The sequence below is a fragment of the Eleutherodactylus coqui genome, chromosome 9 (genome assembly GCF_035609145.1).
Source record: "Eleutherodactylus coqui strain aEleCoq1 chromosome 9, aEleCoq1.hap1, whole genome shotgun sequence".
NCBI lineage: Eukaryota > Metazoa > Chordata > Amphibia > Anura > Eleutherodactylidae > Eleutherodactylus > Eleutherodactylus coqui.
This window is the reverse complement of record NC_089845.1, coordinates 95,666,202-95,683,831: the sequence shown is the minus strand read 5'-3', so window position 1 is coordinate 95,683,831 and position 17,630 is coordinate 95,666,202. Positions and strand designations below refer to the sequence as shown.

Sequence of the window (17,630 nt, the reverse complement as noted above, 5' to 3'; positions counted from 1 at the left end):
GCAGTGAGGTTTTTGGGCATGAAGGAACAGGAATTGAGTGAGACAGGAGTGGCAAGTCAGAGTTTCGAACAACGCTGTGCAGTGATTGTGCAATTGGTCCTATGGATCGGTTTTCCACCAAGAGAGGGGAAAAAGGACTGTTTTTGCAACTGGTTGAGACTGATAAACCGATAGACCAGTGTTTCCCAACTCCAGTCCTCACGGACCCCCAACAAGTCAGGTTTACAGGATTTCCTCACTATTGCACAGGTGATGTAGTTATTGTCTTCGCCTCTGACATTGCCACATGTGTTCTCTCTATAAAATATCCTAAAAGCGTGACCTGCTGTAGTCCGTGAGAACTGGAGTTTGGGAAACACTGCAATAGACGAACTATCTTGTGTAAATGATTACTACCACTATTAGCGTCTCTGGTCCAGCTCCTACGAACTTACTCCTTGTAACTGGGTGCAGCAAGTTTATGTTCTGTTTTGCTAGGAACTCTTCTGGTTGGTGACAATAAAACTGTGTACTGCTTTTCTACAAGGCTTCATGACTTGTGTATAAAACATTTCCATGGAGACTCCAGTGCACCCCTTGCAGTAGAATCTTCTTCCTAGCCAGGCCTCAAATGGACTCAGTGTGGCCTGAACCCAGGCCTGATTTTACGAGGTAGCATTACCTGTCAAGGACAAAACACCTGCACCAGCCAGCAGAGGTAAGCCTGATCAAGGAGTGATTAATCCCACCCGATTCAGCAAATCTGGGATAGTGGAGTCACCTGGCACAGACTCCTCTACATACACATGCTGAGACTAGTCCAAAACCTGCCTAGCGATTGACATCTCCAGCTCCCTTGAACTGGAAATCTCAATCTGTTATGCAGCCAGCATGGACTCACTGTGTTATTGACTGGTTTGACTTATGACTACTCCTGAGGGCAACTCCCAAGAGGTTCCTGGTATTCACCTCCTAACTCTTTTTTAGAATGATCTAGTCTTTGCTTCAGGTACATTCCTAGATATTAGTCTCAGTACAGTGACAGCTGACCCAGCAGGTCTTAGAGATGCTGGAGTGTGGTACCAAGGGATCAGGAGAGGATGAAGTCAGATAAGAGGCCAAGGTCAGGACAGGCAGAGTTTGTGCAATATAATATAGCAGGCAGGAGGTCAGGGCAGGTGGCATTCAGGCAAGACATAGTAAACGGGTTGAGGTCAGGGTAGCTGGGTATATTGGAAGAGTGTCAAAACTAGGAAGCAAGCAGCATGCATAAGCATCTTCACTGGAGCTCTAGGGACATATTGCTCAGACATCTTCCAGCGTCCAAGGTAGAGGCATAACTTGAAGCTTCTGGGCCCCAATGCAAAACCTGTAAAAGGGCCCCCAACTATAATACTTTATTCCTAGTACTGGGCTCTGTATATGGAAAAGAGAGGCCTTATGGGTCCCCTAAGGCTCCTGGGCCTAGGTTCCCTATAGTTACACCAGTGGTACAATGTTTGGTTTAAAAGAGTGGGAGAGAGCCCGAACCAGCTTTAGTATATGAACTGCCAATTCAACAGTTCATACCTCATTTGCATAATAGCAAAAAAGCCAATTTTGGGGTCCAGGGAGTACTATGAGTTTAAAAAGTCTAATTACTTTTCTAATCCTATCCCCCACATATGGGTAGCATCAGTTTATTGGGGTAAAAATATCATAAACTTATGTTATTCTAAAAGGTAACTAAACTCCTTAAAAACTTCTGACATGTCATAGTGATATGTCCAAAGTATTGATCAGTGGGGTCCATGAGCTGAGACCCCCACTGATCACTAAAACGAATGGGCAGAGGTCCTCACCAAAGCTCGGTACACAGTCATCTGTTTTAGTCACTGCTAGTAGCGGTATATAGACTTCATAGAAAGTCAGTGAAGTCCATACCCCACTCACTTTGACAACTGCATGGACAGAGCTCTGAGAGGAGAGCTGCTTTCTATTTGTTTTAACAATTGGTGGGTGTCTCAGTACCCAGACCACCATCAATCAAAACTTCTGACTTATCACTATTACTTGATAAGTTTTACTTTAAGGTATGTCAGTAGGTTTACCTAAAGTCCTATGTAAAAAAACAGCAGGATGAGTCTTGACAAATTCACATCTAATACCTCTGATAAACCCAGCTCTGCTACATCTGTAAAGTCATTTAAAAACTCCCCCTAACAGTTAAGCGCTACTCACAATTACGTAGTTCACTAAACCTGGAACATATGAGAATCCTGCAGTACATTAATCCCTAGTAGATCCACAAGTTAGGTATTTTATGAAGTCAACAACTATTTTATGTGAACAAAATATCTTTTTACATTTCCCCGATGCCTCAGCGCGGAAGAAGAGCCTATAAACCAAGTGGGAACGTAGCAATCTCATAAAAACATGTATCTGTTCTTTATATGCAGCTCAATTCTGACATGATAACATCTCGTTTCTGACCAAAAAAAGAAAAATCTAATTTCAAAATTATTTGGGAGGCTTAGCCTGTTATTCCTACTTCTTTATGAAACCACCCAGGAACTTGGGGAAATACCTCTAATTTTTGCAGACAGTCTAAAAACTCCATTACACTAGGCTTTAGACAGATCCTTTGGGCAGTAGGTATGTGGTAGGTAACACTCTGACCATAAGTGCTGCTGGTGTGTTTATGACGATCCATTAACACCGGGTCATCATTTCCATGTATGAAACAAATCAATGTGAAATTCCTCTCCAAGGAAGCAAATAAGATAGGACGTATGTATAAGAAATGCTGCAATACAAAACAGATGCTGAACATCTGAAGGCGCAGAATGTATCCTTGTATATTTACAACTACTGAGCTTGTACAGTATGAATAGGGGCATCTTTTAAAGACACGTACAGTTTACTTTGAACTAAGGCTGGAATGTTCATCCACAAGAAACATGTTAATCTGGTTAAAATACTGCATTTCCATAGACTTGTCTGCTCGATGGAAACGTACATTCACAGCGCCATTGTCATGGCTAGCTGGTTGTGTTAGACTGGGACCAGGGTGATGTCATGGCATCTGCCCCAAGCCACATGATCTTCATGCCAGTGCATGCTCAGTGTCATTTCAGCATGAGCACTTCTCTGCTAGTGTTCAGCTGGGAGGTCTCTGTCCCAGCTGGCCAATCAGCACCTGTCTGTACACATTTATTCTGGCTCCTCCTTATGAAGGACACCGGTTGTTCTTCCAGTCTGAAGGCTTTTTGAGGTCAAGTTGATGCTCCTGTCCGGATCCACGGTCAGATAAGTCTGTTTGGTGTTAGATGTTACAACACTGTTAAATATCCTATCTACTGCATTTTTAGTAGTATTTCATCAGTTTCTTTGCATGCTTGTTTAATATTTATTGTTATTCATTGTAGTAAGCCTTATCCCTCTTGTCCAATTAAGGAGAGCCAGGTCATCCCAGGTTGTACGGTTGCCCTCATCAGAGCGAGTGCCTCGCTTTAAGGTATAGTTTCATAGGTGTTTGGCATCCAGCTCGGACATAACAGCCACCTATTGGAAGGTGACTTCCCTATAAGTCAGAACTTTCAACAGGCTTTGCAACATGACTAATGGTCCTCAAACATGGGCTAAGTTCTCAGCCTGATATAAAGAGTGTCAATCAGTGCTCATTTAATTTTTGTTATTAAGGCCAAAAATGGGCTTATGGATATGAATGATCATAATTACAATTGTTTGTCCCCATGGGTTGGCTGTACATCTCCCTCTCACATGGAGAGATGTACTGATCATCAGCCAACTAATGAGCATTTGCTTGTTTGCCGGCTGATTATAAATCCTTTTAGGCAGCCTGTTATCGAGTGAACAAGCGTTTGGAGGAATATATAGGCCCGATAATCGATTTGTCTAAAAGGATCTAAGCCAAACCACAGTCTTGTCCAGAAGGAAAAAACACCTATCTGCAGGCTGACTGATTTAGGGTTTTCACCCCTTGTCTGAGAAGGGTACTGGTCGTCTAAGTAAGAGATCTTTTACATGGGTCTGGTGGAATATATTTGCTCCATGTGGAGAGCACTAAGGTTGCTGAAAAGTTTGACATTAACTTACAGGGAACCCAACTTTTAATAGATGGTGCTGTGAAAGTATTTTTCCATCCCTCATTTGCATGTCCTTATTCCCAGGTAGCATTGCATGGCCTATATAAGACTCTGTATGCTGCTCTCCTCCAGAAAGAAATTTATTCCTTTAGTCCTGTTGTAATAAACATCAACAATGTAGAGTTGACTGAAGACATGGTTGCATCATTACTTTGATGAGACCTTTACAAGCAGTGAGGACAATTTACAGTTTCTTCCATCTGTCCTCATCTACAGTTTTCCATGTAGTGTCAAACTAGCATCCTTGTGACCACCAGGAACTATTTCATAGATCTTCCTTCTGGAGTTACAGTATATCTAGAGTCTACTGGAGTACTCAAATGATCCAGCAGAAGACAACACCAGTCACTTGCCTCTAGGGTCTATTGCTTGTGGTTTGGTTCATAAAGACCCTACTGATATTTCCTATGTATGCAATGATAAAAAAGGACATTTTGTATAGATGGGGGGTAGACCCTCAGAAAATTTGCTTTGGTGCGTCCGAGGATCAAGTATCAGTCTGATTAACTACATATCACACTATAATAATTGCATTTAAAAGTCACACAACTAAGGACGAACAACACCTTTGCACAATTACCTAAAACTGAGCTAAACCTTAGCATGTAGTGATCAGTTCTACACTCAGCTTCACGTGGATATGACTTCTGTGCTTTGTTGTAACGCCAGAGCCACCATCTACTTGGGGATTCGCGAGTCCTCTCATGGGGTAAAAGTGGCAAAATATTTAGCCACAATATCTTGGTCTCCATTGATTCTATTGTGCTTCATATAACAATACAAAGGTAAAAGTGAAAATCCCAAAAGCAAAGAGTCTTGATATTTTTATTTTCAGATGGACTTCTATTCTATACCAGATTTCTCATACAGGCACACCTGAAATACAACTGCTTAGTTCTGTTGCTGTTTTTATGTTATGAGCTTGGTTCTGGAGCTGTATTTATGTGAAGAGCTTTGTTCTGGTATTGTAACTATGTGCTGAGGTTAGTTTGTGCAGTATTTATGTTATGAGCTTGGTACAGTACTTATTCAATGAGTTGTTTTAGTGTGGGTTATAGTGCTATCTTGCTGCTTTCAGCACAAGCACAATATAGTCAGACTGCCTAGCAATACAATATGTATATTTTTTTCTTATGACAGAGGCACCAAAAAAATACCACACAGTGTCATATAACCTAAGGCTGGCACTGCATACAATAGATTGATAGTATCAGGACTTGGAAAATGGCTTTCAAATTAAAAATGTGATTTTTTTTTGCTTTTTCCTAACGCATTTCTTGGTTAAGTGTCCTGACTTGTCTCCCCCTTGTCTGTTTGGATTTTTCTGCAATGAGCAGTATCCTTCCAGAATAAATGACCTTGTTTGCAAGATGATTTATTACTATTAGTGCTGGTGCAGAATCCTAGTGCCACCAGAGGAATAAGTCACCGTCAGAAAAAATATTTCAATTACCAAAGGGGTAAAATCTGTAAATCAAGGCAGGAAGTACATCACCCCGAGGCTTTACTTATAGTAAATGTGTTATGCTGACAGGACACAGAGATGGGTAGAATTTTGTGGGGTCTAGAGAAGACAATCCAGGTTTCTCTCAGAAGTACATATTGTTATGTTATGACCTTCAGACAGAAAAAAGTTTTCATGACCTCAAAATCCTGTTGTGAAATAATTTAGTTAGTATCCAATCATAGTGATGTTATGCACTGACAGATGAACAGTGACAACTACTAATTTGCAAGCATAACTGTGTCAAAGGGGCTTGGGAGTCGTGATCCAACTTTTTACAGAATCTGAATGTTGTGCAAAATTACCCCTTTCCTCAAGTGCAGTTCAGAGTATCATGAGGCATTTCATATATAGGTTTAATACAGGGTGACTCAGAAAGAATGGTGCAAAAGTAAAACGGATTTCTTCATACATGAAGTGACATACAACAGCCAGAATGATATGAAAAGATGGAAGAACTCTTCAAGTTTTTATTGCACCTTACAGATGTTTGATGTGGGCGCCGTTGGTGACACAACAGATACTAAATCAGTAGTTCCGTTTTGAATAGATGCATCCTGGTGTATTCTGGTAATGTGCTGCTTTAAGTTGTCTAGTGTCACCAACAGCGCCCACATTAGATATCTGTAAAGTGCAATAAAAACTTGAAGAGTTTATTTATCTTTTCGTGTCATTCTGGCTCTTGTATGTCAGTTCGTGTATGGATAAATTAGCTTTATACTTGCACAATTTCTTTTGAATTACTGTACTATTCATTGAGCTCCTACAGTAGTACTAGTTCATGTCACATTATGCAAATGACTACTCAAATGGTTTGTCTTACTATACACAACCCCTTTAATCCCTAAGGTGCTGCAGCCCCTAGCCTCAAAAACCTTCTGTAAAATCATCAATCGATTACTAAATTCCCCTGCAGCAGAAGAAAAGTACTGTAGCACCACATGGCGGCTATTCTGATGAACAGCCAACCATGTGATACAGATGTGCCCATTACTTTTGCTTAAATTTCATTAAGGGCTCCAATTTCTTAGGATGCAAAACAGATAAATTATTGCACCATCCCGTTAAAAAAAATACTTCCTTAACAAGGGAGTCTACCAGCGATGAAGGGCTGATGGATGGTATGCTGCATAGGCTTCTGTGCAAGGCACTGGCGTAACTATAGAGGATGTGGTTGTGCCCAGGCCCAGGAGCCTTAGGCTGTCTGTCTATGGGCAGGTTTGAATTGCGTTCCCCGCAGCGATAATCTGCGGGGAACGTAGTGAAAGCTCTCCATAGCGTTTCTATGGAGAGCGCAGCTGCAATGTCCACGAGCGGAGAATCATTGTGATTCTCCGTTCACGGCCGGCAAATCGCAGCACGCTGTGATTTGCCGTGATTCTCTGTGGTCAGCCTATCTGTCAGATAGGCTGACAGTGGAGATCTGTCTGCCGGCTCCTGCTCCTGGCCGGCAGCTCCCTCGGCGGAGATCCGCTGCGGGATACCGCAACGCCTGTGGACAGGCAGCCTTAGGGGGCCCATAAGGCCTCTCTTCATCATATAGGGAGCATATTACTATGAATAAAGCATTATAGTTGGGGGCCGTGTTACAGGTTTTGCATTGAGGCCCAGGAGCTTCAGGTTAAGCCTCTGTGTTAAAGGGTTAAGAGAGGTTGGGGGGCTCCAAGATAAACCTTTGCAACCTTTAGCTACTCCCCTGGTACAAGGTATACACTTTTTAACATGGAAGCCTATGTCATCTTGCTATACTTATCCTCTGATACTATATGTCAAGCCAGGAGAAAAGTTAAAGGAGGACAGATATGTACATGAATATTGTACAGTACCTCAGGCTAATCTAAGCAGAAGCTGCAGCTTGTAATTAACTGCGTCCTCTGGCTTATAGCAGAGGATCCCCAACAAGTAATGAAGCACAAATGCTCTAACAAGACATATGCACAGCAGTTGTCCTGGCTAATGGGAAAAACGTGTATATATCTCATATACAGGGAGTGGCCAAAAATATGGAAACACAAAAATATGGAAACACTGTATGAAATGCATGCCTTAAAATCAATCTTTAAATGTCTTATTGAAATATGATTTATAATCCCATGTAATTTATGTGGAGGTAATATGACACAGATGCTTCCAGTCAGAAGTGAACATGTGCCCAAGCAACATTGGTCAGGGGTTTGAGCTACTCAGCTGCTCTCTAAACCACCCAGAGCAGGGCAAGAGGTGAAGTAAAAACAAATGTAGCAGGAAAGCTCTCAGCCAGGCAGGGGTCAAAAGGGCAGCTCAGTGCTAATGGTTAAAATCCCATGCAATTTGTATGGTGTTTCCATATTTTTTCTACCCCCTGTAGGTTTGCATTGAAGCAAATGGAAATAGAATTTTTTTAGTTAATATTAGATGCAGAATTGCTTCTGTTTTACTATTAGATACATTGGACCAAAAAGTTGGTGCAACATGGACAAAGTCTATGGGTCTGTTTCACGGGTGTATTGTAAAACATCCATAATATGGATCCGTAATACAAGTGTGTTATAGATGACATGGTAACTGTATGTCCTCAGTGTTTCAACATTATTTGATCTGCATTTGCCTCCATATTTGTTGGCATTGGTTTTGTTCTCTACTTGGTAAATATACGTATCTGTATTTGCCCAATAGAAAATAATACCAATGAATGCAAATACGGAGGCAAAAACAGACAAGTATCAGCCATGCAAATACTTACATAGATTTTCATCTAGCTCTGTATTATGATCTGCAAAACGCAGACCCAATATGGAGTAAAAATCTGCTTAAGAGCGTCTTTTTGGCATGACTTGATAGATTGCCTGTCAGATCATAGTATAAAGTAATACTCTGGTATTACATCATACTGCAGGAGCGATCAAACCATCATAAGTTCATGGCCCCCGTGGGGCCAAAAAAAATGCAAATGTCAGTTTTAAAAAGTTTTATTAATTATTTTTAAAAAACTAAAGGTAATAAATGTAAAAATAAAATTCCCATTCTTATAATAAAAAAAATCTAAAAAAAACCCAAAGCATTTGGTATCACCGTGTCCATAAAAGTTCAAACTACCAAACACATTTTTTACCCGCATGGTGAACATCATCATGTAAAAAAACAAAACAAGGAGTGCGCTTTTTTGGTCACCCCAATCTCCAAGAAAAAATGTAATAAAATGCTATCAAAAACTCATATGTACTCCAAAATGTTACCTATAGGTTGTCCCACAACAAGCCTTCGCACAACTATGGCAATGGAAAAATAAAAATAGTTATAGCTGTCAGAGGATGGTGGCAGAAAATCATTTCTTTTTTTCCAAAGATATTTTACTTTTTAAAAGCAGCACCGCAAAAAAAAAAAAACATGGTGGAATTGCACTTTTTTCCCATTTCACTCCAATTTTTAACATTTTTTTGGGTACATTTTATGATGCATTAAATAGTACCATTGAGAATTACAACTTCTCCTGCAAAAACAAGCCCTCAGACAGCTACATTGAGGGCTCAGTCACACAAGCGTAGGTCCGCGCATATATCCGCATGGAAAAACACCCGCACAGCAGGTACAGACGAAAATCTGCACCTGCCAGAGAAAGAACATATGGCTGGCAATGAAACAGGTCATACAGATTTTCATCCGCTCGCGGTGCGGGCATTTTTCCGCGTGGTAATACGCGCGGATTGCCGCCCGTGTGACTGAGCCCTGATGGATTAGTAAAAGATTTATAATTTGCGGAGGAAAAACCAAGAAAAAAGAAGAGCCGTGTCCTTTAAGGGTTAAACACACGGTTAAAAAACCTTTTGCCCTCTCAGCAACTTGGTGACAAAAACGCATGCAGTCAACTACGTGCAGGTTTGGTTTTGACCACATCCTCACCGTACCGCTTGTCCTTGCCCTATGGTCCGCCTGTTAGCCAATTACGCACGGCAGCATAAGATGCTGAGAGACTCCCAGAAGACATCTACATCACTTGTATGATTCTCAAGTAGCTTGAAGGAAGCAACTAAGACGTTCTCTGGTATCGGACGTCTGGCTGAGTAATGTGCAGAAACTGAAGTCTTCCTTTTTCTACAGCTCTCGTGTTATTTCCTGGCAGCAGTATAACTGCACTCTTGTATTGATGAGTAGATGGGGGTTTTCGGATTTCTCCATATTTTTATACGGTTTACAACATCCTTCCTTGAAGGTATTCTTCAATGTCCACTTAAGTTGAAATGAAGCAGAACCTGGGTCGTTTCATGTTCCAGTCTGTGGTCAGCGTTCGGCGCATTCTCAGTCCTCGGTCTTAATGAGGTTTGCAGAGCATGAATGGTCAGTGTGGTCCATTAGCTAAAATAAACCGCTAGTCCCATCTGGCTATTAGATTTCTGTTTGATAGTTCATTGTAGACACAATGATAGATGCTGCACTTATTTACTCAGACACCTGCAAAGTTTGCTGAGCACTTAAGTCATGTAAGCGCGATAATGGACAAAACAGGGTGTGTAAACTTTTACAAAGTCACCTTCCTTGAAACAGAGATGGAGGAAATTGCAAATGAAGAATTTTGTGTTTTGGTTCATTATCATCAGTATCAACTGGAAGTTTCATCCACATTTATAGCATTTGCAATATATGATTAACAGGGCACATATGTTATTGGGGTTGCACAAGAAATTGCATAAGCTGAATGATTTTTTTATGCAAAGAAATGTAGAAAAATGTACTATTGATTTGAACCAAAAAGAATAGATATTACGTCTCTCAGAGTGTTTTGAAAAAGAAGACAGTGTTTCGGTGAAGGGAAGTTTTTAGACCGATTTAGGAATCGCAACTTTCTAAAAAGTTGCTACATTTGTCACAATCTCACTCCAGTGGTTGTATGATATACGACGTGATTCCATATCTCTAAACATATTCATGAGATGCACAAATTTATCAACATTGTTCAACATTTAATAAATCTGTCGCTCTTTAAATAAGACAAGTTAAGCAATGCTGTCAGAAGTCGCATCAAAAACTCTTCTCATGAGAAGTTCCCAGCATTATTTCCAATTATATAGGAAGTCCAAAAATGGATATTTGTTACAAATAAGATTGGCTGACTCAAGACCGATGCTGCCATCTGCGGAACGTTGAGGTGTGGAAAATACCCTATTAAACTAGATTAACCTTGTTCACTTGTAATTAGAATACATGGACATCACATTTTGTTCTAATATACATAATCATGTATGTACATTAGAGATGAGCGAGTATACTCGATAAAGGCAATTGCTCGAGCGAGCATTGCCTTTATCGAGTATCCCTCCCGCTCGAGACGGAAGGTTCGGGTGCCGGTAGCGGGCAGGGAGCTGCGGGGGAGAGCGGGGCGGAACGGAGGGGAGATCTCTCTCTCCCTCTCCCCCCCCCCCCCCCCGCTCCCTCCAGCTCCCTCCTGCTGACTGCCGCTACTCATTGCTCCCCTGCGCCGGCACCCAAATCTTCAGTCTCGAGCGGGGAGATACTCGCTAAAGGCAATGCTCGCTTGAGCAATTGCCTTTAGCGAGTATACTCGCTCATCTCTAATGTACATATATGAATTATGACTATATACATGATAGATAGATATAAGCTAGATAGATATGAGCTAGATAGAAAGATATGAGATAGATAGATAGATAGATTAGATAGATATGAGATAGCTAGCTAGCTAGATAGATATGAGATAGATAGATAGATAGATAGATAGATAGATAGATAGATAGATAGATAGATAGATAGATAGATAGATAGATATGAGATAGATATGAGATGGATGCATCTTGGGCTCTCTTAGCGCCAAAAGTTGGATTTAAATATGATAATATGATTATAATATTCAGTTAAACCTTTTGCTTCTTATGTATTTGCTTCCTTTGGATCTACAATTGTTTTCCTTATTCTGCTTTTGCAGTTACCATAAAGAGTTCAAAGAGAGAAGAGGAAAAACCCTTCCGAGACTGTGCCGATCTCTATCACGCAGGGTTCAACAAAACTGGTGTATACACCATATATATTAACAACGTATCTGAACCCAAAAAGGTAAAGGCATTTTTTGAACTACTTTATACAACTGGTTCCTGTTCCAAACACCTCACCGGGACTGCTTGTAAAATGATCCTTCTTCTGTACAGGTATATAGTGCTTTCCAATCTGCCATGTTTGGTGGTATTTTCCTGCTGACGTACTTTGTATATGGGGCTACTTGTAAGAGGGGTCTGGAGCAGATTATTTACAGGGCTTTTTATGCAGCAAAACTACTGAGTTGTAAATGATAGTAAAACAAGCTTGTCACATTGATCCCTCCGGTAGCTGCTCCTGTATACCTCCCTGACAGAGGCTATAAAGTCAGACCTCACTAGGGGGGATAATGTAACTGGATACCAAAAGTACCAAGGTAAAAGTTCAGATAAACTAACTTCACAAATTCAACTTTGACTTTGCTTTGAACTTTTGAAGTTCTACCAGTTTTCTCCTTTCCACCTTTTTAATATCCAGGGCCAAAAGAGATCTTTCCAGCATTGCAGGAGGTTCTGTAGATGTGATTGCTTTTGTTCCAGTGCTAAAACTGAGGGGAACTAATTTAAGCCGAATTAGCATAGAAAAACACATAATTCTTGAACACATGCAGGACTGGAAGCAAAAAAAGTCAGCTTTGTGATCTAACAGAAAGGGAATTATTTAAGACAATTTCATTTTGGCTGGAGATTCTCCTTAACATAACTCAATCAGCAGAGAACAAGACGCATTAGTCTCTTACTTCCTGATGTGCTCAATATTACAGCTCCTTTGCACGAACGATGATCTAGGGGAGTGCAGCTGCAGATGGGACTATTTGTCTCATCTATGAAAGATGGATATTGTGCGTCCATTAATCCATTCCGATGGACATACTTCACATGCATGCGAGGAAGCAGGAAACTTCCCTGCTGCCATGCCGTGGGCTCCATATTGTTCCAGGCCTTGATCAGAAGTTTTTGTAAAAGAAGCTAAACTTTTGAATGCATTTTTTCAGCCAAAGTCAGAAGCAGGGGTGTTGCTAGCATTGAAGATCAAGGCACATGTCCCAGACCTTCAGTCCAGTGCGCCGAGTTTCTGGGAAAATGTACTTCCCAACTGTATCCGCAACCACAAGGTACCAATACAGTTGATAATTGTGGTAGTGAAGGGAATCAGAAGCTCCCTGCCCTACAATCCTCTGTAGTAGGAACCACGTTGAATATAAACACTGGGGCACATTTACTATTTTAGACCAGTTTCTAATATAAAAAAGTACCAATTTTTTACGCAAGTGAGGATTTGCACAAAAAATTGCAACTTTTCTTCTGTCTTGGCTGGCCCCACCTCCTTTTTGAAAAGTGGGCAGGGCTTGTCAAGGCCACCGTGGACCGATAGATTTATGTATAATTTACACTAGAAACTGGAGTATGTTATGCCAGAAATGGGTACTCGGTTGGGACCAGTCGTATATTTCACAGAAGGTATATAGACCTGCCAGGAATGCGCTGGATGTATACAGAGGCGTGCACTTCTTCATGTATTCAGTGCATCGGGGGAAATCATACTAAGTCCTGCGTCGGAGATGCCGGGCTTCGTAAATTTCCCCTATTATACTCACCTATCTGCATCCAGCACTGCTAAAACATTACAGGGGCCCTGCCCAGGATTTATGCCGACCAAGGGATTTTCATTCTGTGGCATATATACGCCGCAGTAGCTCGTGTGAATGGGCGAGAAAACACAAATTTTGGCCATGCCTTGATCTGAGCTTTTTTCATGCACGCGTTTTTGCCCGCAATGCGGCCAGCATGCAGACGCATCTCACGTATGAAAGAGGCCTCACTGACATGGTGATGTGCTGTAGTGACGTCATTGTGTCTCCCTGCACTAGGACGGAAATAGTGCATGGAGGAAGGAAAATGCTGACCTGCTCGGAGATAGGCAAGTGTATTATTTATTTCTTTTTTGTCTCTGGCACAATGGGGGCATTAATAATGTCTGTGGATAAGAAAAGGCACTATTTCTAGGAGGCATACAGGCTTTCAAGGGAGCAATACTTTGGGTACTATTACTGTGTGGGCGCAAAAGGTGACACTTTTACTGTGTGGTGAACTAGTAACATCCATAGCACAATATAGGGCACTGTCTGGCATCATTGTTTTCAGGGGTATTGTTTGTGGCAGCATTTTGGGGGGTAATTACAGCTAAGACACATTTCTGAAGTACAGTATTTGGGGCATCGTATTACATAGCTGGTACAGTAATAGGGGCAGATTAGGGCAGAAATAGGCACAGAATAGGGGGTAACAGCAGGATGAAGAGTTTGTGTATGTTGGTGAAGTTATTTGGGGTTCTGGAAAAGTGAGGAGTCAAAGATGTCTGAGTTACAAACTTTGCAAAAAAAAGTTGTGGCTGGAGGAAGTCATCGTGGTGCTGTGTGCCCAAAAGACAAGACAGAAAAATGAATGACTCCAGTCAGCTAGGACATCACTGGATATAATGGTACTGGGAGCAGCTGTGTAGAACAGCTAGTATCTACCGCTATATTGTTACTGTATAGTGGTAATTTTAGATTTTCTATTGTGGGTTTTGTTCAATAGCAGTATGAGGATAGATCATCAGTAGTATTTCCATGGAGAAACCCTTTAAATTATCTGCATGCTGTTACTGATCAAACCCCTTTAATTACTGTATAGTGGTAATATTTGCTTCTGGTATAGCAGCAATATGATGGCTATATATGCTTTTATTTGGTGGGAGGAATTCACTGTATGCCATGGGGCTTGTGCCCCCGATTCATAAGATCCTAGCAACATTCCTGGTCGTGGATTCAAAAGTAATGGGAAATATAAAGGAAAGGCTTCTCCTTCCTGCTGGATCCATTGGCTAAAAAAATAACTGTGTCAAAAGCTGCCACGAAAATCCATGTTTGAACCCCCCTTACAGAATATATTAACAAATTAAAGTCTGTCTTGTGCTTTGTTAATTGAGCCGCCTTTTTGCTCTTCCAAAGCTTCCCTCAGTCTAGGGCATTACTAGAAATGGCTTCCTGCCCGTTACCACTTCAGGCCGTTCCATTTTCACGCCTGCTTCATACTTTTCGGATCCACAAATAAGCTGTTACTTGCATAGATGACAGGTTTTCCAAACTTCAATTTCAAGACGCCTCTGTTTTCAATAAGAGGCCGCCGGTTTTACTATGTGACCACTTGTAGTAACTTTGTTTTATTACACATTGATTGCTGCTTATTTAAGATAATCTGAGAACGTGTCAGGGGGCAGCGGGATTATGGCAAAGTGTGTTTTGTGCACGCTAGATTTGACTCCGTACCAACACATGCAATCAGCGCATGGAACTTGTTAGGAGGAGCAGCTCTGCTTATAAATCAGACCAACATATGGAGACCCAGAACTGTACAAGTATTTAGATGCTGGGAAGCGAGCAAAGGATGGTCTCAGACAAGCCTGAATCACTCCTCGGTTGTAGTTGCCATATTTTCTTGCCACCCAACCCTTTTCTAAATCCTCCTGGATTATATCCAGAATTGCAAAGTCATAAATGAGCATTCAATACAGGAGCTTCTACACGTTCTTCAATTCTACAGAAACATGGCAGCCTAAGGGATGGAGTAGGCTGCATGACGCACCGCAAGTTGCAGTAAATTAAGCATCAAAAACCTATAGGCTACCTATGGATTTTAATGCAGAATTGAAAATGGCTTAAAATCTTCCTGCGATTCCGCATCAAGATCATCAATGGATTTGGTTGCATCCTTCAGTGTAATTCCATCCTGTGTGAAAGGTCCCTTACTTGGTTCTATATACTTTAACCCCTTGGCAACATGCATGTCTTTCAGATGTGGGCGAGGTTTGTATGGAGCAGTCATGGGAGATAAGCCCGCTCCATATATGGTAGGTGTCAGCTGTCTTTAACATCATCCTGATGATAGTGATGTTAGGGTGGTTTCACATCTGCATTGGAACCTCCAATGGAGTTTCTGTCACAGATCTGGCTCAAAATACTGGAATAAAAAGCCCATCAGCTGAGTGGAAAGAAACCGGACCCCATTATAGTCAATGGAGTCTCTTCGGCGCTGTTTGGTTTTGTCCTAAGACAGATCCATTTGGCCACAGGGATTCCCATTACATGCTCCAAGAATGATGCAAGAAAGCAAAAACCCTCAACGTAGGTGTGACCCCCTCCTTAGCCTACAGATGGTGGAAGCCCGAGGGCATTTGCCCTCCTGATAGTTCGTAGTAGATCTTTTTAGAGTATAGGGAATCTCATCACAGATCATAGTAGGCATGGAACATTAACTCCTTCATCTCTGCTTAATGAATCTACAGTACATATGGCAAACTGTATTCTATATATCGTACAGGAGGTGCATACAGCAACTTCCTAATACAGCCCGACGATCACCTAACCATCGCATTTCCAGCTTTGAAAACCAATGGCAACAGTTGTTTTTGCCATTGGTAGCTGTGATTGGCCATATTAATTATAATTCATGTGCAACTGCAGACCATCCATGCAGTATATGTTTACCAGCTATAGGAAATAGGGTGTATACAGTAGAAAGGGTTAATCTTGGTGAGATAAACCATTTCATTTGCACATTATAACCACAGGACTTAATCTCTATTTTTCTTGTTTTAGGTGCATTGTAATATGGAAACTGCTGGTGGAGGCTGGACAGTAATCCAGCACAGGGAAGATGGGACAGTAGATTTCCAGCGAGGTTGGAAAGAATATAAAATGGTAAGTTCCACAACCAGAAACACAAAGTTGCCAATTAGTCACTAAATAAATGGAATTTAAAGGGAAAGTCCATTTTTCTCAGCCACATTTGAGCTCTGACTCCCACTTGAGAAAAAATTAGCCATATCTGCAGTGATCATATGTGTTTGTCACGTGATCGCACAAGTCAGCAGGTGTTGGCAGCACCGACTACAACGGGAGCAACAGAGGAGGTGAGTGTGGCCTATATTTTTTTTAAATTTTATTAAATACGCTTCAAAAAAATTGTGGGGTAAAAACTTTACATTTTTCTGTTCATTTTTTGATCAATCAAGAAGTTTAAAGGGTTTTTCTGACTCAAAAATGATTTTTCAGAAAGGGCTCACCATGCTCACTTACCCATCCAAACAGTCCCCCCAGATACATGTGGAGTCTTTCAGCCAGTCCGCCTAAATTCATGGCCATGTGCTAACTTTCTTTACATCTGCGGGATCCATGTCAGGCTGTTTCTGGTTCTGCTCCATCAGACGATGCTGAGGAACATAGAGACAGAGTACCTGTCAGGTTGTGTATCATGTGCAGTTACAACTTTGAGATAGTTGAACGGGCCATGCTCATGATAGAATAGACAGCATCCGGTCTTGTCCCACCGAAACTGCAACTGACAGCTGATGCCACCACAACGTGAACAGAACAGGAAGATCACTATGAAAAAGAACGGCCGTGACTTTGGCAGAAGTTTCAAAAGTCACAGTGTTCAATACCTTGTGACCAGGTTGAAAATAAGCTAATCTGACTAGATATGCTAATAAATGTATACTGCAAGGAGAGTTTATTTTTCAGGCAATCAGTAATGGAGATGAGTTGCTTAGGTCCCGGAAGACCCCTTTAAGTAACCAGTATTTTTAATGGCCCATGGTAGGTGGCGGCCCTGTTACAGATTTTGCATTGAGGCCCGAGAGCAAGTTACGCTGCTGTAGTTACCACAACTTCTAAGAACTATGTACAGTATTAGCTTTCTTTCCAAATTTATGGTCAGAGTCAGAAGTTGTACGCGAGCCTTAAAAAAATGTTGTGGAGGAGATCCAGAAGAGTAATCATATATCTTACCTGTTTATTATATAATGCTCAGTAGAAGAAATTTACAATAGGTAATGAAATGTAAGAATGGACTAGGAAAACATGGAAACGCTCCCTGCCAGGGATCTACTCCAACGTTCCACTCAGGAAGCCTCTCAGTTTTCAGCATTTCAGT

General features: G+C 41.3%; 1 protein-coding gene across 1 annotated transcript in view; it reads left to right on the top strand.

Annotated features, from left to right (window-relative positions):
• Positions 1-17,630, top strand: part of ANGPT1 (angiopoietin 1) — a 323,094-nt gene that overhangs the window by 208,642 nt on the left and 96,822 nt on the right. The window contains exons 5-6 of the mRNA XM_066578083.1: positions 11,549-11,676; positions 16,295-16,396. Coding sequence (XP_066434180.1) covers positions 11,549-11,676; positions 16,295-16,396 — 230 coding nt within the window. The remainder of the gene's footprint in view (positions 1-11,548; positions 11,677-16,294; positions 16,397-17,630) is intronic.